Here is a 27,463-nt window from a genome sequence, read left to right on the forward strand (position 1 = left end):
AGATAGACCCAATTTGGATCAAATTATTGCATCTATACTCTAGGGAGGAAATTCTAATGTCTACCTATGAGCTCATTAGACATTTGGGTAAAATGATTATTTAACGTTAAATGTTTCGTTTAGAATAACAACTACATGAGATGGAAAGGGAAGGGAAATATGAAGAGAATTTGAGATATGTGGGGAGAGTGTAAAGCCACAATTGACAGAATAATGCATGAAAATTATTAAAATAGTTAGTCGGAACCACAACACAATTGTATTGATACTCCGTAATTTTGAATACCATTGTAAACATTGCGTTCCTATGTGTTACGCAACTAATACCAAGTGACAATAATTTGTAAAAAAAATAGTTGTTGGAGCGCCTGCAAGGTGCCCCCACCCCAATTTTAAGAAATTAAACAGGAAGCATAAAACGCGTAATTTTTTAATTTTATCATTAGAGCAGTATTTAATGTATATGTAAGTTAATAGAGGCTATGTGAAAAAATTTTAGAATATTACTGATAGTGTGTTTATCTATTTAATGTAATGTATTTGTAATTTTCAATATTTGCCAAAATTATTAACAAGTTAGTTACGTGTTTAATTCCTAATGTAACATTTAATTAAGTGGAGCATAGTTTTTTTTAGAGATAATCTTTGATTTGAAAGAAGAATGCATGACTAAGTTTTTATCAAGGAGATCGTGTCTTAGACGCTGGCCGAAGGAGAGAAAAGAGAGCACTTCTGTTATTGAATTCACAATCTCATTAAAGAGCGAGACAATCAGATGTCCAGATGTCTGTGATGAACGCTGAATATCCCATGATTAACTATCATGCAACTACTACATCCTTTTAGGCTAAAACTTTCTATCATATTGAGTGAATGAAATCAGCCACTTTATTTTACAAATAATACAGTAATACATCAAATAGGGTTTTTGTAAATTAATAAGATTAAACAAATACAATACTTGTATTATACTAGCAATTAAAATCCAAAAAAATTCAAAATATTTTGGTAATTAAAAACATTGAATATGCCATACCTACAAATTTTGACCTTCTTGTTACCTTTTCAAGTTAAACTAGTGTGTACCCCGGGCGAAGCCCCGGGTTGGTAGTTTGTGTACTTTAATCTAATAATTATATTCGATTATTTGTATAGTTAGTGTGTAGTGGTTTAGGTGTTGCCTCGGGTGTCATTTTTTTTTTTACATTATATGTAATATATATTTTAATCTTATGAAAAATAAATGAATTATATTACCTCTAATTAATTTACTTAATAAATGAAAGGGATATATAATATTATGTGAAATTAGAAACATTAATATAAGTTGGTTAAGATCGATGGTAAATGTATCACTTGTACCTATCAAAGGTTAAGGGCTAGTATTACTGATGCGACCGCACTAGGGCAGAGAAAGGGTGTTTGGAAGGGGGTAGGCAAGAATATAAGAAAAATTACGATAAGGCAATATTCATACTAACTACTCCGTATATTTTTTTGGCAAAAATAGGTATGGTTATCAAACTAGAAACCCTCAATATAACTGTTATTTGTAATTATCAAACAATTCACTGTCAATATGTTGCACTGAATTGAAAACTAGAATAGTAATATTTACGGCTGCATCATGTACTTCCCAGTTAGCAATTAGCAGGACTCTCTACCCCTACCGCGAAAAACATGATGGTTAGTGCTTCATTTATACTGCCTAGCTCAATGGCCTGTGTTTCCATCCTCAATCTTTGCAAGGCAGTACTATATGAGCACTATGTCTTTCTTCTCCATTTGATACCTCCAAAGTCTTTTTGCAGGACAATATCAGCAGCAACAAAACTGCAAGACTCAGCATTTCAATTTGATGAATATGTAGATCGGGTTGCAGAGAAAGGCAAAATTAAATCAGTATAATAACAATACAATATCATATACCTGGTATTCGTGCATCCTCTACAACTACATTGTTTTCAAGATAAGTTAGATGGTCAACTGGGGATTCCATCGCCACTTTTTAGCACCCAAGCCCCTCCCTTTGATACACATAATTCAGTTATGACCTACCACAATAAGAAGAAAATATAATTAGCACATAGATAAAATTAAGCCAGTGTCGTAACCAATTTTCTATTCATATACAGAGTATAAAACACAAGGTATACAGAGTAGGCAAGACTTTGCTACGATATGGAATTATAAAACAAACGATTCAACTTTTATTAGAAATACTCCACCGTCAACAAGGGTCATATCGATTTTGTATTCGAGTAGATACTAAAGTGTGTTGAAAGTTGGCAATGCTGAGTTCTTAATCTTAAACTCACATTCTATAGTTTAGATTAATTGTTTTTTTCCTATGCCAATTTTCCGAATAACAATGCTTATTCCATTCATTTTATCTTCCCTACTACATTAATGCATATTTCTTCACAAAACCAGACTGTAAAATGACTAAAATCATACTTGTATAAGAAATCACAATTGTCACAAATTGGTAAAGCAGGATCTGAAATATTATTTGTACAAAAAGAATAGCACTGACCTTCTGAAATTCACTATTACTGGGCTCCCTTCGAAGTCTGATTTTAGCAGCTTCCATGAATTCACCTTTCTTAAGCTTTGCATTAGGCCCGCTTCCAAGAAAAAGGTCAACAACTAATTTTCTGCAGGGAAAATGAGAGGATTAGAGTATTCCGAATCCCGACTAAGATGGATAGCCCAAAATAAAAATGAAATGCCCTAATTCTTTACAGCCAGTATGCTTGCTTACAAATCTGTTAAAAGGGTGGAATGTGAGAGGCCTAAACTGAGGGGAGAAGCTAAACAAGTTAAAAAGAATAGATTTTGATCTTTAGTGCCGATGAAAAGAAATTCTGGGAGAGTTGACACAGCATATCAGGCTGAATAGCCAATTGAAGTATTTTAAAAGATCCCCTTTTCAAAAAATAATTGCTCTCTCAATATTACAGGCATATGCTAACCTAGAAGGATGATGCACTCCTTAAATGCAGCATAAAAAGTTGACAAATATTTTTTTAGTTCTATCAAGAGACAGGCCATTCCAAAAGCCTTTTTCCAAAGCACATGGAATACCCCCGATAACTAATGTGATCTAGTGACCACGAAGCTTCAGCCCTAAATTCTCATTACTATAGTTCCTAGCTTCAAATAAAATATTATATAATGCAAGAAGATGAGATAAAGAAAACCTCAGTTGATCAAACTCTGGATGCTCTGAAGACGACTTCAACATATAGACATCGCGGACATTATAAGCGATTTCACATATAGCAGCTTTAAGCTCTCCTGGGGTATCAACACCCTTTGCAGCAGCTACAGCAGCTCTGGCATCAGCCTTTGGGAGGGCAGACATAGAAACTGCCATGTCCCTCAGACCTCGGCAAATTGTTTGAAAGCTGTCAAAACGGTATAGCATTCATTATCTAGCTTTGTTAATAAAACAATTGGTGATGAGAATGATGACTACAATAATGTGCAAATCACAATAAACTGAAAACTAGGATAGTGATCTCAGTATGCCAAACCACATTTAATTGTATTTAGATAATAAATAGATAATGAGGATGATGGTCAAAGTACTCACATGGTTTTATATTGTAATTCTATTTGTGAAAACAAAAACTCGATTTCTAAGAAAACAAAAACCCTCAAACCTTTGAGAGATTTTCAAAAATATGTCCACTTATGACTTATGATTGCAATCACCTTCAATGTGTGAAACATGCAACATAACAACACTTTTATTTCGAAAAAAAGTGGTTGATATGATACTTGATAAGATTAATCACAGAATTCTAGTTATTGTGAAGGACATAACTGCGGTTTAACTTCTTATTCATAGGCACAAGCTAACCAGACTTAATATTAGAGTAAAGCTCCAACTATTACTTAAGTTGGAGGGAGGATATACACTTATAAATACTCTCACTACTCCGCTAAGTACCATGGTCATCTACTTTTATGAACTTCTGAAGCAGTGACATAGTTGAGAGAAACAAAATGACCTGCTTGACATCTATGCACCCGATATAATTCTCCTAAAATTCAAGCAGAATCTAATGTGTCACTTACAAAAAAACACGAGTATAAATCAGGCCACAAATATAGGAACTCCTTACCTGCAAACTTTGTGAGATTGGAAAAGCCTTTTCAAAACCTTAGGTAGGGCTTCTTGAGTTTCTTTTGACATGGAAGTGCTTGCAGAGCGTGCTACAGTTGTTTCTCTTACAGCACCTTCATCAGAAGGCAGTAAGGATCCAGGTCTGATGAAGCTTCTCGAACCTTGCCCTGCTTTACGACTGGCAAATTTTTGTTGTATCAGTTGCCCATTAACTTCCCATAACTTCATTTGTTTCTCGACAACATCTGGATGAAGTTTCATAAACGAAACATCTGTAGCCTCTTTGAATTTCCAATCTTTACAGGATGGTCTCTCAACAGCAAATTCTCTTAGTACTATTTTCCCAGTAGATTTCTGGGATCCCAGGACATCTAATTCTATGTCTTTTATGAATGGACTCTGGCTGAACAGATGAAGAGTATAATCTCTTGCTAAAATTTCTGGTCCACGTGCATTTGGATGCCGGATGCTAGATTTTGGTACCCAAAGACCTTGTACTAAATGAGCATATTTTTGAAGGATTTCAAGAACTTCTTCAACAGGGTCATCAGGCGCAAGATGCTTAATGGCTTTAAATCGTTGAATAGAAGGTCCCTGAAACATTTTGAAAGTTAAAGCTCAATTTTTTTTTTTTTAAATTTTTATTTTCTCCAAGATTGTTTTAGATTGTTTCACCAAAGAGGAACATTAACAAAAAAAAAGATATAGTGCCCAAGTTAACAAAAGCAGGTGCTTGTTTTGCATGCAAGGGTAACATGTACTCCCTCCTTCCATAGTACTTTTCACCTAGGCCCGTTTGGTTGTGGGTATTCATCAAAGGGAATGGGAAATTGGGAATCATCTGCCCGGGTTCCCTTTGTTATTGTTTGTTAGGCCTTTTTTCACCCGTCCTTTTACCCACTCCATTCCCTCAAATCCTTCCAATTGATTCCCCACCCCCCTAGGTTTTTCCTTTCCCTTTCCTTGGCCACATTACACCACCATACCCACACCAGCCACCACCTTCACCACACAGCCGGCGCGCTGCCCCTACTCCGCCTCTCGCCACCCCCTGAAAAATATCCCTCACCCCAGCAAAACCCTAAAAACCAGTCCCTATCCCCCAAAAAGGCCGACTGCCCCTCCCCCCACCCTCAAAACCCTTTTCAGAGGGTGGCGAGGGGTGGAAAGCCGGCTAGGTGGTGGGGGAGGGGTGGCGAGTGGTGGGGTGGCTGGAGATGGTCGAAATCAAGGAAATAGGTGGTTGTGTGATGGTTGGGTTGGTGGCTTTGATTCCGTTTCTTTGTTAAAACATACAACATAGCAAATTTCAGGGATTTTCATTCCATTCTTATTATTTCTCTTCATTCATTCCATTTTGTTTACCCAGTGCAAATCAAATGACCCGTAATTATCACCAATCACTGAAATGTCAATGCTTTGTTACAAATTTACTAATCAATTTTCAATATCAATAGAATACTTAAAAAATAAAAACCCTCTAATATGTGTGCAAAACAATAAAGAAATATTATAGCATAAGAGAAATAAGTCTGCTGACTATAATCATCACCTCAGAGTCCATGACCATAGAGATTATCATGTTTAACAAAGCAACAAATGGCATTAAGTGCAAGAGTGCAATTACACACATCCAAATTCAAAAACATTTCTTAATGTTCTGCTAGACATAAGCTCACAACATCACCTGGGGCACAATAGAGCAGTTCAAAAATGCTCTACATGAGTTCTTGTGAGGTGTCATATCAATCTGTCATTAACCAGATCTATTGACCCAGGCGAAACCGTCTCAAAAGAGCAGGTAAGCAATTTTATACCAAAAATTAAGGGCAGAAGTGGACTAAATTATCCAAACAATAATGTCTAACCTCTTTTCTTATGCTTATTAATTAAAAGATTGACCCACGTCATTCTGTTTTAAAAAAATTTGGGTATTATACTAGTCAGCATAATCCTATTGAGTGTTACTCTATAATCCCTAAAATATGGAATCCATACCAAGTTCATGAAAGAAAACAGAAACATGGAGAGGCCGAGAGGGGACTTATAGTGTCTCAACAAAGGCTATTTCTTAAGCATATATTTACTTTCCAGTGTCAAAAATCAGCTCAATTTTTTTCCAAACTGAATAAAGCAACTACCATTTGTTTATTCTCATTGTTAACCCCCTCTCATGAAAATAACAGATGCATGTCTCAACTCCAGATTCCTTGCCCTGCTTCTCAAAATCCCTTACTTCCTGACCGGTTTACCATAATTAAATTGCAAAAGTTGTAATCGGCATCATTGTCAACACCACAAAACAAAAGTTATATCACCAAAAGCATCATCACTCATCAGTGATCAGTCGTGTGGAAGAAGTAGCAAACAGATGCATGAAAAGAAATTATTAATAAGCAGCTACTTGCCAAAGGTCATGCAGATTCAACAACATGCACTGACACATACAAGCAGGGTACAATAACCTAGATAATTATGTTACTGATTCGAGCCACAGGATAAATCCTTTGGGTCTTCCAATATCAATAGGGTGACTGTTTCACTCCTCTATCTTCCAAAAGGAAAAAAGATTTCTGAGGGTTATTTCCTAGATCGAAACCAAGACCGAAAAGATTGAAAAAATAATTCAATTTATAAGATGGATAGCAGATCAAACCTCAACAAGCAACGTCTTTATTCGTTCCTCCAGTGAAAGGGAAAGCAAAAAACTGCATCAACCAAAACCTCCACATTACCACAAGTATAACAAAAACATATTGCTCATCACTTTGCAGGGAACCAAAAAAGATAAGACCAACAAACCAATTATAAACTCAGAAAGACATTTACAGCCAGCACAAGCAGTGGCCAACAAAAAGTAGCCCCCCCCCCCCCCCCCCCCCCCCCCCCCCCCAATTTTTCAACATCTTTAAGTTTTGTTTTCTTCCTTCGTTTTTTTTTTCAATTGTTTTCAGGTAGTGCAAAATGGGGACTAATTAGATGTAACTTAGCAGCTTCCCAAGTTTACCTTGGACAGAGGGAGTAGTAGAATCCCGTCAATAAATGTAGATTGTTGAAAAGACCAAGACTGCTAACTTCATTAAATCTTGTTGTTTTGAGCTAAAAACTAAGTCGTCTAAATGCATGCATACCAGCCCATCTACAATTTTCCACACACACACGACAGAGAGTGTCAAGGTGTGGGCACGTGTATACTATAATTGTGATAGATCTAAGAAAGCCACTGGGGACTTACAGATAATTTTAGTTTCACTGCCTCAGGAATCAGGATTCTATACTTCACCAACTTTCAGTATTTATGTTGCAAATGGAAGAGATGCAGCTTGTGTTTCAAAAACATCTTCGTCAGGGGTAATCAACCAGACAAAACATACCAGCTTAACTAGTACATCTTTATATCTATCTATAATTGGCAAAATCCAACTTAAAATTTTCAAAACAACTAAGTTTTAAGATATACATTTTAATGCACAGGCCATGAAAATCTCAGCATCCAAGAACTTAAATAATAGTATACCAACAAGGAACCAACCACAGATGTACAAAAGGAAGACCAGAGTTTTGATAGCATACCGTTTGGATGGTCCTCTTGATGTCATCTTGTTTATCACCGCTCTAGGACACAAGGAGTCTAAGTAATCATACCTAAAAGGAAACTTGATTATCATCCATATAACAAGAATAAAAACAAGGGAAAAAACGAGTTAAATGACAACCCAATTTATTCTCGAATAATCTTGCGATTGGATGTAATAATTGAAACTTAAGTTTTCTTTGTCAACCATATTAATAAGCTCTCAATTAAAAAAAAAAAAAATAAAAAAAACAGTAAACCAACAGTGGGAAGCAGAAGATATACGGATTCATCAAAAACTGTAACGGATCCTTCTGTTCTGTCACCATCTTTCTCAGATATTTTTCTGCGAGTCCAGTAGCTGAGCTGTGATACTTGAGGGAAATCCAAGACTGCATTTAATCAGGCAAAATAATCCATAAGTTGTACTTGGTAAAGGAACAGTGCTCATTTCTCAAAGTATAGAAGCCTATCATGCACATACTAACAAATGTTAAGCAATAACATAACAAAAGTCAAACAGGGACACACAGAGCTGTAATTAACCAATAATCGAATGCTAAGAGATGACACACAACAATATCTACCATCAAGGAATTACTCTCACTTATATATTATACTTTGAAATACTCTAAGTCAAAACATGTGCCTAAATTGATTGGTCTCTACATGAGGGTAAGCTATCAATTGAAATAAAGGACAATCATTCTTCCTACCTCCACAGCTGCTGGATCCATTTGTTTCATCTGCACATCAGAACAGCCCCAGAAATTATAGTGTAAGCATGTATGTGAAAATAGATAACAGAAAACTTGCTTGACAACATAATTCAAACATTATACTGTCAGCACAAAATACAGGAATCAAACAGATATAAACAATTTTTACCAGAATCTGTAATAAAATAAGAAACCTTTGAAATCAACAGACATATCAATACTTAATACAGCATTGAGCATAAAATGTGGAAATCATCAACACCAACCAGGATAAAACCATGGTTGTTTTTTTCCCCCTATATACAAAATCAATTCCAGAGGAAAGTGTGCTCCTCAATCAGAAACAAATTCCAAAAGATCAAAGTTTCAATTAATTGGAGGTATCTCTCTCTATCCGTTCTAAGTTAACCATAAAGCCAATTAACCTAAGGCACAAAGTATACATCATAATTTTGTTAAATTAGTTTCAAGTGGTACAACACAAAGAAACTTCAATCAAAATCCGACTGTCACCAAAGAAAAGCTATTCAGAAATTGAAAGATCAGAACTACTCTGACCTATACTTTCCCAAAGCAATTATATAAAACATAACATTGTATTAACTTATTCATCATCCATATGCACCCTCTTAATTTTTTTCCCAATCTTTCCCTTGTAACTAATTCAACATAAGGAACCTTAATACAGTAAAAAACCATTAATAATTACAAGTTAAAAGAAAGGAAAACCCAACTTCCCCATGTTTAAAACTCAGTTCATTATGGTCTGTGACATATTGGAAAATAACCAACAGCAGAAATCGTTGAATCTCCAAACCAACTCATAAAATTCCCATAGTTATCATTAAAGAAAAGGAAGAAAGAGGAGATAGACAAAGAGGCAAAGGGAAGAGAGCGAGACTTGAGTTTCAATATTAATAATAATACGAAGTAACGAATAAAGCAAGCACAAAAAGATGGCCTCAAACACCAAACTTTTTAATACTCCATGGGTTCGACATTAAAATCTAAATATCCATCCAATCCTTTCCGAAAACCAACCTCAAAACCAATAATACCACACCTAACCTCATTACCATATAGTTAAATATTAGAGAAGCATCAGAAACCAACATCCTCAACTAAAGAACTCCATAATCACTTTATAAGCTCCTTTAACGAATCAACACATCTAAGGAATTTACATCTCTACTCTCCACAGCACAAATAAAACCATCTGGATTCTCAAGAAGAAAGAAAGGACAAAATAAAGAAGGAGAAATATATCAATAAATTTTTTTATACTACATAAATTACAAAGTCTATAGTTCTATACATGAAATATAGAGCAGGATTTTGGGCCTGAAAGAACCTAATAGTCGACCTACCATACAATAATATAAATCAGTACCTCCTTCCTTGATGGCCCAGCAACAGCACTATTATTAGATCCTTCTTTAGAAGTAACGTTTGGTTGTTTAATCTTTGACCCACCATTATCTAAAGATTCCATTGATGGTCGTAGCTGCACAACTGCATGAATGGGGTTCAGATATAGCTGCAAAATCACAAAAAATAATAGACCTTGCTTTAAAATTATATTACGTCTTTAAGACATCGATATGATGAGCAAAACGTTTTTTTGATTCAAAGAAATTAAATCATATAGGACTTTACAATCATTTTTTTACAATGAAAATATTTGTTGAAATAATCTAGTGAGAGCATGTTTACATTGTAGATTAATTTATTGTTTCAGAATTAATGGCCAAAGTCAACAAAATTTGAAAGTTAAAGGCAGCCTATAACTTTGGGATAAAGAAAGTCTATGTAACAGCTAGAGAAAAGTCGAAAAATCACATTACAATAATATATGCACAAACACCAAGTCACCAATCTGATAGCAGACTACACGGAAAGGAGCCTACGCAAATGCGGAGTCCAAGTAACCACTGCACTCATCCTAATATGGTTAAAACTCTTAAAAGATACACCATAGTAATACCTATTAATGCCACAATTTATTTATCTCTATTAAACAAAAACATCACTAGCACTGATCAATGTCCAGGACTGCTGGTTGCCTGGTTTACACTGTGTTTGGATAGTATTTTTGGAAGGAAAGGGAGGGGAAGGAAGATGAAGGAAGGGAAAGTGAAGGAAGAGGAGGGGTGAAGAAAACAAAATCCCTCATCAAGATAAGAGACAAAATGAAGGAAAAGAGAGTGAGGGAATTTGCTTGTTCTTGTGAATTTTACCCATGGCTGAATTAATGTGGTTGTTCTTGTGATAATATAAATTGAAGTTCTCAAATTTTCAAAATCAATAATTCACATATCAAAATTTCAAAATATAAAATTTTGGAAATATAACATTCTTACATATAAATTTTCCAAAATAAAAAATTGATTTCCAAATATCGAAACCTTCCCCCCCCCCCCCCCCCCCTAACTGGAGATGAACATTCATATTCTTACTTCCCTCCTGGCTTAGCTTAATCAATTTTTTAAATCCCAGAAATTTTGTATCTCAAGTCTCAACATTTGAACTTTATACTTTAACATCAATTTCAGAAAACAAAATTCTTAAAATAGTTTTTAAAAAGAAAAAAGAAAAGTTTGGATATGGTGGCAAATGATGCGGTGGACATGGCAGCAGAAGATGACATGGCCTGTGGTGTAGGCGACAATAGGTGCTGGAGAGATTTGTTCCCGTAGAAGCAGAATTTTTCTTCCAAATATTCTCTAATTTGGAAAGATTTGTTTCTTAATAATTGAAGAAACTCATCTTTTCCTTTCCCTCCCCTTCCCTTTATTTCTCTCCATCCAAACAAGCTATTAATGATAATCCATTTTAAGAATAAGAGTAATGTAGACACTGTTATTTAAACCATGGGCTATGCATAGATTCCAGTAGAATAGCTAGCTGCAGGAACTGGGAAGCTATGCATAGCATTTTTAGTTTTTTTTTTACAGTAATAAGGGTTTCTTACAAGTAATAATAATTTAAACCAAACAGCAATCCACAGCAAACATGATCCTAGTGTCTTATTTGGATTGATTAGATGATGAATATCTTCCAAAATTGTCATTAAAAAAAACCTAGTGCAGTTAGAAAACAGTCCAGAGCATAAGTATAGAAAAAGCTTACCTTCTTACCAAACAACACCCCAACAGCATAACTAGTTTTTTGAGGCGGCTTGCACGAAGACGACAAAGTCTGGAAGCATGACAAATATCATGGGAAAGATATCAGATACTTTTCTAATGAGGAAAAAAAAAAAAAACAAAAATCAAAGCAGAATTAGGGCTTTTGACACAGGAATGAACTCATGAACATTAGTAGTTTAATAACCTTTGACATAGATAAAGAAAATCTTGATACAAGGTGCACTCATATACAGAAAATATGAATGGTAAATACAAACTCATCATATGAAAATATTACTAGCTGGTTTTAATAACAACGTACAAAACCATAATTTAAGTGCATATCCTTAAAGCAAGGTTATTATTGCATGAAAGGAGTATATGCCTACTTCAAGTGAAGCATAAGTGCCAAACTGCATTGCTCAACCCTTGCAATAAAAAGCACAAACATCTTTTCATTTGCTCATTAATTAACTTCATAAAATGAGCGACAGCCAATATTTGGCTTGTCAAAATATTAGATTCACACCATCATGTACTAACTCGTGAACAAATAGCAATATAAATAAGTACACAATAGTTGAACTTCGGACTTGTAGATTAAAGAAAGTCATCCACCGCAAAAGATTGAACCCTAGCGTGATTATATTCGAATTTTGTTCATATAGTGAATTAGAGTGTGTTTCAAGAAGCCAATTCCATTCATACATTCAATCAAGTGCTAGCTCAACCCGAAATCAAGCACTCAACACCATTTATATCCAATAAACAACAAAACTTGACTCCAATAACAATTAACAAACCAATTCCATGATTTTCAGTACAAAAACACGAACCTGCGTGACCAATTTTCCATCATCCATATCAGATTTGTTATAATTATCAGAATTCGTGTCAATCGACAAATCGACCTCCACCTCTCCACTCTTCGGCTTATACCTCACCTATTCACCATTACAATACCAACATAAACATCTCCAGAAACATAACATACTTCAATTAAAACAACATAAACATTAAAATTCCTCATCAATAATTCTCACCTCAGTACATCGCTGCTCCAACTCATACGGCCGCCACGACGGTCTCAACGGATATTGCAACACATACAACTACAACAATCATCAATAAACACAACAATCACATCAAATTCAACACAAAAAACAATCAAAAATTCAAATTAATCGCAAATTCTTGTTTCACCTGAGTAGCAGGATCACGAGGAGTGTAATAAACATCATACTCAGCAACAACACAATCTTCCTCAACATCATCCTCCATAGAATTGGAAGTTTCTGGAATTTCTCTCTCCTCCATTACCTCTTCTTTAAGGTCCACACTATCAACCTCCATTTTCTCCGGCGCAACAGGCACCGTAGTATCCTCCTCCTTCTTCACCTCCACCTTCGGCTCCGATTTCATCGCACCGGAGTTCTTCGTCTTCGGCTGAAACCTAGCATTCTTCGGCGCAAATCTTGCCGGTTTCGGCTTCGGTGCTTGAAACGGATCATCCAAATCTTCAAAATCCATCTCCTTCTCTCTCTAAAAACCTCAAAAACCTTCAACAATGGCAGTAGTTTCAGTTTCTCTATCTAAAAACACACTCCAAAACAAAGAAACTGGAAATGGGTTTTCACTTTTCAGTATTTAAGGGTTTTGGGTTTAGCGAGAAGTGAAGTAATTATATCCCACATCGAAAGATTGAGGAAGAAATGAAGGGTTTATAAATGTAATGTTGGAGACTAAGCTTAAATTCGAGTTTGAAGGTTGAAGTGAATGGGCCGTGGGCTTGCTTAGGCGGGTCTAGGCCCAGGAAAGTCCCCGGGTCAAATAGCGCAGAGATGTGGACCTCGAAATCGGGGTGTGCTTTACGATGGGGGATCCAGATTTGCATTCGTGTGAATCGGGGCTAAGACGAGTGTGGAGCTCTTGTGGATCTTCTACGGAAGTATTTGTGTCCGATTGTTTACAGTTATTCACTTGGGTTCTTCTGAACCTACCTGAACGGGGCTTACAACCTTTGAACCACCCTTTTTGGCCAATAGTATATAGCTATATATGGAATGTCGCGTAGTTTGAACTTAATTTTTATGGTACGTAGTTGTGCATTGACATGAGCATCACCGAGGTCAATCATATACACCTTCAAAATGTTTGGTTGAGGTGTTATATAGCCTTAGTTTTCAAATGCTTTATTTATAGTCATACCTGCTCTTACTTTTTGAGTGTTATAACCATAATTTGCCATGTATAACATATTAACTTAGTCGCGTGAGTGTTTATCTGAGTAATATTTCTAGTAACAAAGCCAGGAACAGTCTAGTAGCTATTACCATACATGCTAATTGAGTACCGTCCACATTCTTGTTTTCTTTTCTGTGTATTATATACAAAAAGACTCCTTATTCCATGAAATACAATACAAATTAAACCTGCTTAATTGCAGTGAACAATCATGTAAATGCTAGAAAGGTCTTGTACTGCTTGCTTTTTATATTGTACTCTCCTATATTTACTTATGACTTCCTGTAAAATATTTCAGTCAACTCCATCTGGTAGCATCAGAACAGTATGAAATCGGATATAGACATAGTGACATTCAGCTACAAATTTGATATATGATCACCCAATTAAGGTTCCAAGAAGTGAAAATGATCACCAAAGAATGCCTCAAGATGTTCGTCTTCTGAAATAATATCTCAGACCGGCAGTTCTTGGAGTGTCGCCTTTTTGGGAAGTATCAGCATTCTTCTTGTCACCTTGTATATCGTCTGATTCTGTAGAAGAATTAGATCTGTCTGTGTCAGTTGCAGATAATACTTGCCCTGCTGTACTGACGACTGGTCTGTTGGACTCATCATTGGCAGAGATATTTCCTGATGTCGAACCAGGACTAGTAGAAGGCAATGTATCAACTGAAGCAATAGATTGTTCTGAATTTCTCTTTCGTGTTTCCTGCATTGGAAAACTTGGATTTGGTCTCGGTTCTGATTGAATCACATTAGGTAACTCGACGTTTATCCATTGAACTTGACTTCTTTTTTTACCACCTTGATCAGCTGCTGTGAGCAGAACATTAGTTGAAGTACTTTTTGTTGCCTGCACTGTTAAATTTGGGTACAGTGATAACCTTGACAGCCTCAAACCACGTAACTCAGCTTGCACACTATGACATCGAGCTATGAGACCATCCACTTCAGATAGAAAACTCCTATCCCTTTCCCTATTCTCCAGAAGAACCCTAAGCTTAGAATTCCAAAACTGCCATGCAAAACACAAGAAAGTAACAGAATAGGATTATCCTCGGCTAACCTTTCTATATTAGTGCATTGCACATACAAAAGAAGCACAGGATTCGGATACAAATATCATGAGTTATGTGGTTTCATAATGGTGCATTGCATAGAAAAATACTACACAAGTTCACAAGGAAATGCATACATCGAAATCAAAACAATATTATACTTGTTTTTTTACTCTTAATATACTTGTGTCAATAATCAAAAAACAGACCGGCGATTTCATCAACTGAGTGTGAGGCCCTTGAGTACTCCTTGTTGGAGTTGAACATGGTGGAAGGGGATTTTGCTGCACTTCATCACTCCGAGAAAATATATTCCATTGTTGACCTATACATTTACCCGTTACCATAAGATTCATATTATGCATTACTTATTCATAAGCAGAAAAACAAGTCTTATCCTGTCATGTATATGCCTTGCAGCTTCATGTTGAGAATAACATCGAAATTTAACTTTGCATAAAGCTCTCAAGCATACCTGAATCAAGAGACACAGATCCCAGCTGATTAACATTAGTACTAAATGGGTGATGTTGCTGCAACTGATATGCTGCATCTCGAATAAAAGCAGGATTTGAACTTAATTCTGGTTGATGCAAAGAAACAAAACGCGGTGGCATCTGATATGATGATGTGGCTAGATTAAAAGCAGGATTTGAACTCGATCCTGGTTGAAGCAGAGAACCAATACGAGGCCTGCCACGCCGTGACTGACGCAATGGGGCTCGACTAAAACCAGAACTTGATCCTGATTGCGTATCAAGAGGATGGTAAATTACTCCACTCAGCAGTTGCTGTCCTACTTTGAAAGTGACTGCATATCCGCAGTCAAATTTCTGATGAATTGCTCCTACTACTGTAGTACCCAAGGGAGTAGAATCTGCATATCCGCAGTCAAATTTATTTTGTAAATTTAGACGTAATTTATCTGAACTTATTAGACCTTATCCGAGCTTATTGACCCTTACCTAGACTTAATTTAGTTTTATAAAGCTAGAACATATACACTAAGAAATTAAAGAGTGACAAATAATTAAGAATTTGACATGATATCATTGATTACCTTCAGGTTGAACTTGAGCTTCTCTGTGCTCAGAGTCGACTTGGCTGCTTAATTCATTAACACCCATTGTATTCGACTGAAACACCCAGCAATCAAACAACCCTTAAGAAAATCAGTAGCTCCAAGAAAAAGACAGAATGTATGTTCTACGAAATGATCCAAGAAATCAAACACCCATTTACTTTTTCCTCTTAATCCACCATTATTAACTAGTTCAGAAGGTATAAGTAATCAATTAAATTAGAATACAGTAATCCATTTCATAACATTTTATCCAAGATTTATATGTTAAGCAGTCAAATTAATATCAAGAAATTGTTCTACAGTATGACAAGTTTTATACACTAATAATTTAAAAACCCTCTTAATTATAATCCGCCATTAATAAGCAATAAAGAATGTATAATAAACCCAGAAAATAATTGAAGAAAAACAGCAAGATTATAAGAATAAGAGTAGAAAATCTTACAGCAGAGATCATGGGTTCAGAAACTTGATCATTGTTGTGGTCGAATTCTTCCAACTTTCTCTTCTTGCTTTCCATGGTATTTACAATCTTCCAAGATGAAAATTAATGGGTTGAAATCGAAAGATTGAATTTTTTTTGGGGAAACAGAGGTTTCAATGTTTTTTTAGAGCAAAGAGAATTAAAAATCTGTTTTTGAGCGGTAAAATGTATGTACGAATTTCATTATACATTTATACCCCCTTTTTTTTTTTTTTTTTTTTTTTTTTTTTGGTCAAATGCAATATAATATCTTCAACAAAATGTCCTTAACTGTTTAAATGAAAGCAAAAAAAGTAAACATACTCCATCTTCCTTAAAAACTCAATTTTCGAGTTGCAATTTCTATCATACAAGAATCACAATCATTAGCTCTACTATTATAAATTATACAGTACGACTGCATATATTGCGAAACTTTACAGTTTACATCAATGAAAGGCCATTATCCCTCATAAACTACGCGAATTGAACACTAGTTTATAGACTTACGCCCCTCATATAGTTCAAGAAAAAAAGTCACACCAAAATGATAACAATAACAAAGGTTTTATTTGGATACAAATTTCAAGCAAAGGCGTGCAAATTTGATGTTTTATCAAAGGCAGGAGCTCAGTTTTTACCATACATACATGCTGATTGAGAAATATCTACATCTTTGTTTTCTTTTCTATGTATTACATTCTAAAAGACTCATTATTCCTTGACAAAAAAACAGTACTAATAAAACCTGCTTAATTGCAGTAAAAAGTCATGTAAATGCTAGAATGATCCTATACTACTTGCTTTTTATACTGTACTCTCCTATATCTCTTATGACTTCCTTCTCCTATTTCTCTTATGACTAACTGTAGGAAACTTCGCCCAATTCCATTTGGTAGTATTAGTGAGATATCTTCGCCGATTGGACCATTTCTTTCGTGGAGTGTTGCCTTCACAGAAAGCAAGATTAGTTCTTGAACCAGGTTGATTCAATGAACCATGGGAAGTATCAGCATTCTCTTCCTTACCTGTATCAGTTGCAGAAAACACTTCCCCTGCAGCTATACTGACTGGTCCCTCGGACCTTTTCTTTCGTGGAGTGTTGCCTTCTTGGGAAGTATCAGCATTCTTCTTGTAACCTATTAATTCGTCTGATTCTGTAGAAGAACTAGATCTGTCTATATTAGTTGTAGATAACACTTGCCCTGCTGTACTGACTACCGGCCTGTTGGACTCATCATGTGCAGCGATTTTTCCTGAGGTCGAACCTGTAACACTCTCAGTTGTTTTACCAAAATCACCTTTGTTTTCACCATCTTTTGAATCTCTCGCGACCAAAGCAAAAGCATTACTTGAAGTACTTCTGCCACCCTGAAGAAAGCCTACTGCACCAGTAGACGGCAATGTATTAGCATTAGGATTAAATGGCTGATGTTGCTGCAAGGCCTGCAACTGATATGCTGCATCGCGACTGAAAGCAGGATTTGTACTTGATCCTGGTTGATATGGAGAACCAAAACGCGGTGGCAACTGACATGATGGGGCTTGATTAGAACCAGGATTTGCACTTGCTGCTGGTTGATTCAGGGAATCATAACAAGGCAGAAACTGATTTGGTGGTTGATTTAGATCAAAATGTTGCTGATATGACGAGGTAACTGATGCTGGTTGATTTAGCTCAGAACATTCCTGATACACTGGGGCAACTGATGGTGGTTGATTTAGATCAAAATATCGCTGAAATGGTGGGGCGACTGATGCAGGATTTGAACTCGATCCTGGTTGATTCAGAGAACCTTTACGAGACCTGCCACGCCGTGACAGACGCAATGGGGCTCGAGTAAAACCAGAACTTGATCCTGGTTGATTGAGAGAACCTTTACGAGGTCTGCCACGCCGTGACTGATGCAATGGGGCTCGAATATTACCAAAACTTGATCCTGGTTGATTCAGGGAGTCAAAACGAGGTGGCAACTGATATGATGGGTCAACTGATGCTGGTTGATTCAAATCAAAATGTGGCTGATATGATGAGGCCTGATTACTTGTAGTAGCAGCTGCCATTGCCGCGCTTGGACCTTCAGCCGGAGAGGATTGCTTATCTGCAGTATGGAAAATTACTTCAGTCAGAAGTTGCTGTCCTACTAGACTACATACCCACAGTCAAATTTCTCATGAAGTCAAGTGTAGTTAAATTTATTTTGTAAATCTAGACGTCATTTATCTGTACTTATTAGGCCTTATCCGAGCTTATTGACCCTTACCTAAACTTAATTTGGTTTTATAAAGCGAAATTCACAAGATATAATAAGAAAGAGTGACAAATTATTGAGAATTTGACATGATATCATTAATTACTTACAGTAGCTACCACTACCTTCAGGTTGAACTTCAGCAGTAGGAGGCTGATCGTCTTTTCGAGTGTTAGCTTCTCTAAGTTCCTTCTTCCTGGCTTCTTTTCGGCTGCTACCTTTATTAACACCCTTTGGATATACGATTTTCTTCTTCTTAGCTTTTAATCGGCTGCTAACTTCATCATCACTCATTGTATTTAACTGAAATACCCAGAAATTCTAACACCCTTTAGATATATTTCAAGAAAAAGACAGAATGTAACTTTCATCTATGCTATCCACAAATCAAACACCCATTTACTCTTAATCCGACATAATTGAGTAATTCAGAAGGTATAATTAACCCATCAAACCAAAATACAGTAATCAATTTCATAAAATACAACCAAGATTTCATATATCAAGCAGTAAACTTAATTCTGTTCTACAATATAACAAGTTATATGAACCAATGAATTCAACACCCATTTAATTCTTTCTCACTTTCCGCTATTAATAAGCAATGCAGAATGTATAATCAACCCAGAAAATCGAAAATGCAGGAAATAGTTGAAGAAAAACAGCAAGATTGTAAGAAAATGAGTAGAAAATCTTACATTTGAGGTGATGGATTCAGAAACTTGATCATTGTTGTGGTCATCTTCTTCTTTCAACTTCGTCTTCTTGCTTGCCATGGCATTACCAATCTTCGAAGACGGAAATGAATGGGTTCAATTCGTTTGATCAGTCGAAATAGTGAACCTTTTTTTGTAATTTTTTCCTTTTTTGCAGCAAGTTTTTTTTTTTTGAGCAAGAAATTGAAAATCTGTTTTTGAGCGGTAAAATTCGTTATACCCAGTTTTTTTTTTTTTTTTTTCAATTAAGAGGGTTAAGTTGGGAAATGTAGAGTGCTAAAATTGAATACTAGTATCATAAGAAGATATATACCATGCTTAATTGCGTTGGCTCCGGGCCATTCACCTCTCCTTTATTAGGAAGTCCTCTCTTCCTCATTCTTTACATGTGGGACTTAAATTACATACCCCAACATAATGACTTACCAGTGCAACCTTTTTTTTTTTTTTTTTTTTTTGGATTAAGTGCAACTTGAACCCTTCTTAAACAACACTAACACAATCATCACCTCGCATACATGGTACACCATATCAATCCACAAAGTGCCCTTGGCATTTGGAACATTAACTAGATAGCTACATGACTAGCATGTAACCATCAACCAACACACATAGCTCCGTTTCTACCAACTGATCAATATATCTAGCATAATCAATTGGAACCACACACGTTATGCTAGTTCAAGAAAAAAAAGTCCTACCAAAACGATAACAATAACATAGGTTTTGTTTGAATATAAAATTTTCAAGTAACAGATCTGAGGTAGTTGTGTTTTGAGACAAACAAAAAAATGCATCAATGCATACATTGCTTCACTGATTCATGATATAAGGAATAAAAGCAGAAATTATGCAAATTAAAGGCTTACATATTTGATGTTTAAACAAAGGCAGGAACTCAGTTTTTACCATACATGCTAATTGAGAATCATCAACATCCTTGTATTCTTTTCTATGTATTACATTCTAAAATACTCATTATTCCTTCACAAACAACACTAATAACACATGCTTATTTGCGGTACAAATATCATGTAAATGCTACATAGATCCTGTACTACTTTTGTTAAAAATTTCGGCCAAATTCCATCTGGTAGAATAAGAGCAGTATGAATTCTGTTCGAGCTTTCATGAAATTCAGCTACAAAATTGAAATATTATCACCCAAGAAAGCCTCAATAACTTCATCTTCTGAAACATTGTTGCGCACTGGAATACACTCGAGTGTTTTTACCTTGAGAAGTATCAGCATTCTCTTCCTCACCTGTATCAGTTGCAGAAAACACTTCCCCTGCAGCTATACTGACGGGTCCCTCGGACTCATCATTAGCAGTGGTATATCCTAAGGTCGAACCAGGACCACTCCCGGCCCCTTGAGCCAGAAGAGCATAAGGCAGCTTTGCATTATCATAACCACCATCTTGAGCTCTCGAGAGCAAAACATTACTTGAACTAACTGTACCAGTAGAAGGCAATCGATCAACTGAAGGTATCATTTTCTGCATATTATCTTCTGATTCTCTCCTTTGTGTTTGCTTCGAATTAAAATCAGCATTTGGCCATTGAGGTTGACTTCTGTAGTCACCGCCACCTTGAAAAGCTCCTGGGGGCAGAACATTGGTTGAACCAACTTCACCAGTAGAAGGCGATATTGGCTGCACTGTTTGCTTCATAGCATATAACTCAGCCTCCAGAGTTTCCACATTAGCTTTGAGACCATTCACTAGATCTAGCATCATATTAATCCTATCTCCCATATGATTCGAAGACTGGCATTCCAAACACACGAAAGTATCAGAACATGATTATCCTCATCAAACATTGTATATTAGTGCATTTGATCGTATACAAAGTAGCACAGGATCAAAGTTAGGCCATTTCAACGAAAAAACTTATAACTTTCGTGAGCGACAGAATAGTGCATTGTAAAGCAGCACAGGTTCAAAGATTTCTAAGAAAAAACTTCTAACTACTTTCGTGAGTACGTGACAGGATAATTCATTGCATATAAATTAAAGTAGCACAGGATATGATTATGAATTTCATGAGTTAAGAGATTTCATATTGGTGCATTGCATATAAGATACTACGTAAGTTCATAAAGAAATGCATCTCGATCTACTAGAAGTCTAGCATAGATCTGCTGCTTTTTCTTTATTCATGCTCACTTTCCCAACATTATATAGATCAGTGTAAAATTTGTTTTTCACTCTAACTAAGCATGTGTCAAGAATCAGAAACAAACCTGCTGTGAAGACATCAACCTTAACTTACACTCTCGATTACTCCTATGTGGTGGAGGGGGATTATGCTGCACTTCATTACACCGAGGAGGCAGATGCTGAAGCAATGGGGCTCGATTGACAACAGGATTTGATCTTGACCCCGGTTGATTCAATGAACCACGATGATACTGCAACGGATGCAATAGTGCTTGATTGAAAGCAGGATTCGAACTTAACCCTGGTTGATTCAAGGAACCCCGAGGAGGTTGTGACTGATGCAATGGCGCATGATTTAAAGCAGGATTTAATCTTGATCCTGGTTGATTTAAGGGGCCACGAGGAGGCTGCGACTGATGCAATGGGGCTCGGTAGATAGCAGAATTTGAACTTGACCCTGGTTGATTCAAGGAACCACGAGGAGGCTGCAGCTGATGCAAATCATGCAATGGGGCTTGATAGAAAGTAGAATTTTGACTTAACCCAGGTTGATTCAATGAACCATGAGGAGGCTGCGACTGATGCAAATCATGTAATGGGGCTTGATTGAAAGTAGAATTTGGACTTGACCCAAGTTGATTCAATGAACCATGAGGAGGATGTGGCTGATGCAAATCATGCAATGGGGCTTGATAGAAAGCAGAATTTGAACTTGACCTAGGTCGATTCAATGAACCATGACGAGGCTGTGACTGATGCATATTATGTAATGGGGCTTGATCGAAAGCAAAATTTGGACTTGACACAAGTTGATTCAATGAACCCTGAGGAGGCTGCGACTGATACAAATCATGCAATGGGGCTTGATTGAAAGTAGAATTTGGACTTGAACCAAGTTGATTCAATGAACCATGAGAAGGCTGCGACTTATGCAATTCATGTAATTGGGGTTGATAAAAAGTAGAATTTGGACTTGACCCAGGTTGATTCAATGAACCATGAGGAGGTTGCGGCTGATGCAAATCATGCAATGGGGCTTGATTGAAAGCAGAATTTGGACTTGACCCAGGTTGATTCAATGAGCCATGAGGATGTTGCGGCTGATGCAAATCATGCAATGGGGCTTGATTGACAGCAGGATTTGGACTTGACCCAGGTTGATTCAATGAACCATGAGGAGGTGGCGAATGATGCAAATTATGCAATGGGGCTTGATAGAAAGTAGAATTGGGACTTGACACAGGTTGATTCAATGAATCATGAGGATGTTGCGACTGATGCAAATCATGCAATGGGACTTGATTGAAAGCAGAATTTGGACTTGACCCAGGTTGATTCAATGAGCCATGAGGATGTTGCGGCTGATGCAAATCATGCAATGGGGCTTGATTGAAAGCAGGATTTGGAATTGACCCAGGTTGATACAATGAACCATGAGAAGGCTGCGGCTGATGTAAATCATGCAATGGGGCTTGATTGAAAGCAGAATTTGGACTTGACCCAGGTTGGTTCAATGAACCATAAGGAGGCTGCGACTGATGCAAATCATGTAGTGGGGCTTGATTGAAAGCAGGATTTGGACTTAACCCATGTTGATTCAATGAACCATGAGGAGGCTGCGACTGTTGCAAATCATGCAATGGGGCTTGATTAAAAGCAGAATTTGGACTTGACCCAAGTTGATTCAATGAACCATGAGAAGGCTGCGAGTGATGCAAATCATGCAATGGGGCTTGATAGAAAGCAGAATTTGGACTTGACTCAGGTTGATTCAATGAAACATGAGGAGGTTGTGATTGATGTAAATCTTGCAATGGGGCTTGATTGAGAGCAGAATTTGGACTTGACTCAAGATGATTCAATGATCCATGAGGATGTTGCGACTGATGCAAGTCAAGCAATGGGGCTTGATAGAAAGTAGTATTCGGACTTGACTCAGGTTGATTCAATGAATCATGAGGAGGTTGCGATTGATGCAAATCACGCAATGAGGCTTGATTGAAAGCAGAATTTGGACTTGACCTTGGTTGATTCAAGGATCCAAGAGGAGGTTGTGATTGATGCAATTGGACTCGATGTAAAGCAGAACTTGAACCTGGCCCTAGTTGATTCAAGGAATCATGAGAAGACTTAGACTCAGATTGAGAATGATGTAATGGGACGACTTGATTGAAAGCTGAATTTAAACTTGACCTTGGTTGATTTAAGGAACAATGAGGAGACTGAGACTGATGCAATGGGACAACTCGTTGAAAAGCAGAATTTAAACTTGATCCTGGTTGATTTACGGAACCACGAGGAGACTGAGACTGATGTAATGGGGCTCGATTAATAGTAGGATTTGAACTTGATCCTGGTTGATTTAGGGAACCAACATGAGGCTGCGGAGCACAATTAAAACCACCGAGATGAGGTCGTGGCCTAAACAACGTAGCACGATCAAAATCAGGATCAAAATGAGGAGAATCAGGATCAAAATGAGGCGGCAACTGATATGGTAAGCCTTGATTACTTGTAGAAGCTACCACTACCACTAACTGTTGTTGCTCCACACCAGTATCATCATTAATGATTACAGGATTCAGCTGAAATACCCAAAAATCAAACAAACTCTAAATACTGATAGTATATGAATTTCAAGAAAATCAATATTACAAACCAATCAAGAAGAAACAACATGTATATAAGCCATATTAATTCATTCTACAATATGCTAAGTTGCATGATCCTTTAAACTAAACACCCAATTATTTAATTTTCCTTTTTAATCCTCCATTATTGAGTAATTAAAATTAAATGGGTTTAATGTAAATAATTTTATGTATAATAAAAGCCTTTGTATATGGCAAGAAATCAGTGTAATTGATAGTGATTGATTTTGTAATTAAGTGTAATATTGTATTCCATATATAGTGGATACTATAGGCTGTAAGGCATAGTGATTGATTTTGTAATTATGTGTAATCTTGTATTCCATATATAGTGGATATTATAGGTTGTATAAAAATTTAACAGTAGTCGTTTGAAAGATGATTACCATAATGTTTTAATGATTATATAGTTAATAATTGACATATTTTTTCATAGTAATTAGTTATATTACTTTATTAATGGTACTAAATTGTATTATCAACATTGTTTTTATTTATCAAATTTCTAGTCTCATATATGTAAGGCCCTGTTCTCTCCGCCTTAAAAAAAATAATATTTCCTCCGTTTCCTTTTAGATGCAACACACCCTTTAGCGCGGTAATTAAAAAAGGTTGGGTTTACATGATATAATAAACTTTAAAATAGGATGAGTGGTTGTTAGGAGTGTAATTTAGTGGGTCAAGTGCTTTAAATAAGGTATATAGTATAGTTTTTCCCTAGAGTAATTTTCCTTTTATAGTGTGTTGCAAGTATTGTGACATTTTCTTTTTAGGGAAGTGTTACAAGTAAAAAAAAAAAAAAGGGAGGAAGTATTAAGTAAAAATAATTTCAGTTCAGTAAAATTTATTTCTGTTCAGTAAAAATAATTTCAGTTAAGTAAAATTCTATTCTGTAAAAATAATTTCAGTTCAGCAGAAATAATTTTAGTTCAGTAAAATTAATTTAAGATCAGTAAAAATAATTTAAGTTCAGCAAAAATAATTTCAGTTGAGTAAAAATAATTTCAGTTCAGCAAAATTGAGGTAAAGAGAACGGGGCCTAATTTTTATTCTTATTTTATAGCTTCATATAAAATATTTATTTTAAGTTTCAAAATTTTCAAAATCTATATTTACATTGTACGAGTATATATTATAAGGATATTTTTGGCCATTTTATGTCATGAAAAAATAAGCCGATCATATTATATATCATTAAAATAATATGGTAGTCATTTTTCAAATGACCGACGTAAGGTTGTAAGACACTGTTATATAAAGGGAAGGACGACAATATCCTCAAGGGAGTATTTCACCTATTCTTACATCCTTAAACATATATTAAGCAGTAAAATCCTAAATTAAAACCAAGAAATTGTTCTAAAATATGACAAGTTGAATGAAACAATAAATTGAACACCCATTTAATTCTCTCACATTAATAAGCTGTACAAAATGTATAATCAACCAAGAAATTGGGAAATGGAAAATGCAAAACTTAATTGAGTGATAAATTAAGAAAAACAACATGATTTTAATATCAAAATCTTACTTGATCACTGTTGTAGTCATCTTCTTCCAACTTTCTCTTCTTGGTCTCCATTGCAATTACAATCTTCAAAGATGAAAATGAATTTCAATTCGTTTTATCTGGAAAAGATTGATTTTTTTGGGGGGGGAAACAGAGGTTTCAATGTTTTTTGAGAGCAAGGGAATTGAATATCGGTTTTTAAGCGATAAAAATATTTATAAATTTTATTATACGCCAGGTCGGGTTTTATTTTTTCAATTAGGAGGCGTTTGGCTAGGTATTCATCAAAAGGTAAGAGAACGGAGGAGAAGAGAAGAAAGTTTAGGGTAATAATTTTATTTATGACCGGATTTCGTTACTTCGGTATTTATACTTTATGAAATTCAGTATAATAATTTTACTTATGACCGGATTTTGTTGCTCCGTCATTTATATTTTATAGTTTGTGTCGTGTATTCTTAGTGGCCTTAGTTAATTATACTATGAGCCCTCAATGGAAATGTTTTTCAGATTTCAATTTTGCAACATTGTTTATTGCTTTAGTTAATGTAATGTACCATGCATATGTTGAACTATTTGGAGTTTAGCTGTTACTTCTGCACAATAAGGGCTCACTTGTTGTATACTGTATAATCAAGTGGATATTGTAGTTAGTTCTCATGTCTTTGTTAAGTTGGAAATTGTTGGGTGCTAAAATTGACTAAACTCATAAGAATGTTACCCCAACATATAGAGTTATCGGTACAACCTTTTCTTTTTTTTTTTTTTTCCAATATAACCCTTTTCAAATTTGCAAGTTTGCTCTTTTTTCATGAATCCCTAACTTACACAAAACTAACACAATCATCACGTACATAGTGTATATACAACAAGTTAACAACACACGATTGTATACCATATGTGCTAAATGTCAATCTCCATATTAAAGTGCCCTTGGCATTTGGAACATTAACTAATTAGCTACATAACTAGCATGTAACTAACACACATAGCTATGTTTCAACCAACCGATCAATGTATCTTGCATAACCAATTGGAACAGCACACGTTATGCTAATTCAAGAAAAAAAGTCATACCAAAATGATAACAATAACATAGGTTTTGTTTGGATATAAATTTCAAGTAACAGATCAGAGGTAGTTGTGTTTTGAGACAAACAAAAAATGCATCAATGTATAGATTGCTTTCACTGATTAATAATATGAGGAATTAAAGCAGAAATTATTCCTTGATAAATAACAATACAACACCTGCTTATTTGCAGTAAAATATCATGTAAATGCTAGACAAATCCTGTATTATACACTGTACTACTACTTGCTTTTTATACTCTCCTATATACAATTATGACTTCCTGTTAAAATTTTCAGCAAATTTCATCTGACATCATTAGAACAGTAAGAATTCAGAATTCAGATAGAGAAATCATGAAATTTAGCTACAAAATTGAAATATTTATAATAATACGGAATAACGAAAAAAAAACAAGCACAAAAAGATGGCCTCAAACACCAAACTTTTTAGTACTCCATGGGTTTGACATTAAAATCTAAATACCCATCCAATCCTTTCCGAAAACCAACCTCAAAACCAATAATACCATACCTAACCTCATTACCATATAGTTGAAAATTAAAGAAGCATCAGAAACCAACATCCTCAACTAAAGAACTCCATAATTATAATCACTTGTTTTTTCTTTGACAAAAGTTATAAGCTCCTTTACCGAATTAACACATCTAAGGAATCTACATATGTACTCTC

General features: G+C 35.7%; 2 protein-coding genes across 3 annotated transcripts; both read right to left on the bottom strand.

Annotated features, from left to right (window-relative positions):
- Window positions 1–1,513: 1,513 nt before the first annotated feature.
- LOC145617520 (uncharacterized) lies at window positions 1,514–13,233 on the bottom strand. Of its 2 annotated transcripts, XM_081672229.1 has the most exons (14): window positions 12,760–13,233; window positions 12,600–12,668; window positions 12,393–12,500; window positions 11,558–11,626; window positions 9,819–9,965; window positions 8,426–8,455; window positions 7,995–8,101; window positions 7,709–7,780; window positions 6,792–6,843; window positions 4,134–4,729; window positions 3,204–3,410; window positions 2,537–2,657; window positions 1,930–2,054; window positions 1,514–1,833 (listed from the first exon to the last, which is right to left on the bottom strand). In XM_081672229.1, the coding sequence occupies exons 1-13, from the start codon at window positions 13,084–13,086 to the stop codon at window positions 1,983–1,985; spliced, it is 1,977 nt and encodes a 658-aa protein (XP_081528355.1). In that variant the 5' UTR covers window positions 13,087–13,233; the 3' UTR covers window positions 1,514–1,833; window positions 1,930–1,982. The 2 variants fall into 2 exon arrangements, with proteins under 2 accessions (XP_081528355.1, XP_081528356.1); XM_081672230.1 differs by lacking the exon at window positions 8,426–8,455.
- A 6,971-nt stretch (window positions 13,234–20,204) lies between these two features.
- Window positions 20,205–25,770, bottom strand: LOC145616789 (uncharacterized). Its single transcript, XM_081671515.1, has 3 exons — window positions 25,720–25,770; window positions 21,621–24,122; window positions 20,205–21,144 (listed from the first exon to the last, which is right to left on the bottom strand). The coding sequence occupies exons 1-3, from the start codon at window positions 25,768–25,770 to the stop codon at window positions 20,560–20,562; spliced, it is 3,138 nt and encodes a 1,045-aa protein (XP_081527641.1). The 3' UTR covers window positions 20,205–20,559.
- Between the last annotated feature and the right edge of the window lie 1,693 nt (window positions 25,771–27,463).

The sequence above is a fragment of the Chenopodium album genome, chromosome 26, assembly GCF_948465745.1.
Source record: "Chenopodium album chromosome 26, dcCheAlbu1.1, whole genome shotgun sequence".
NCBI lineage: Eukaryota > Viridiplantae > Streptophyta > Magnoliopsida > Caryophyllales > Amaranthaceae > Chenopodium > Chenopodium album.

Excerpts from the sequence above, each read along its gene's own strand:
- LOC145616789 (XM_081671515.1), bottom strand. The coding sequence starts at position 25,770 with ATGGAGACCAAGAAGAGAAAGTTGGAAGAAGATGACTACAACAGTGAT. Across the intron at positions 24,123-25,719 it reads ATGACTACAACAGTGATCAA|CTGAATCCTGTAATCATTAA; the intron begins GTAAGATTTTGA and ends TGGGTATTTCAG. Across the intron at positions 21,145-21,620 it reads GGTTGATGTCTTCACAGCAG|TCTTCGAATCATATGGGAGA; the intron begins GTTTGTTTCTGA and ends TTGGAATGCCAG.
- LOC145617520 (XM_081672229.1), bottom strand. The coding sequence starts at position 13,086 with ATGGATTTTGAAGATTTGGATGATCCGTTTCAAGCACCGAAGCCGAAA. Across the intron at positions 12,669-12,759 it reads CTCGTGATCCTGCTACTCAG|TTGTATGTGTTGCAATATCC; the intron begins GTGAAACAAGAA and ends TGATTGTTGTAG. Across the intron at positions 12,501-12,599 it reads TGGAGCAGCGATGTACTGAG|GTGAGGTATAAGCCGAAGAG; the intron begins GTGAGAATTATT and ends AATGGTGAATAG.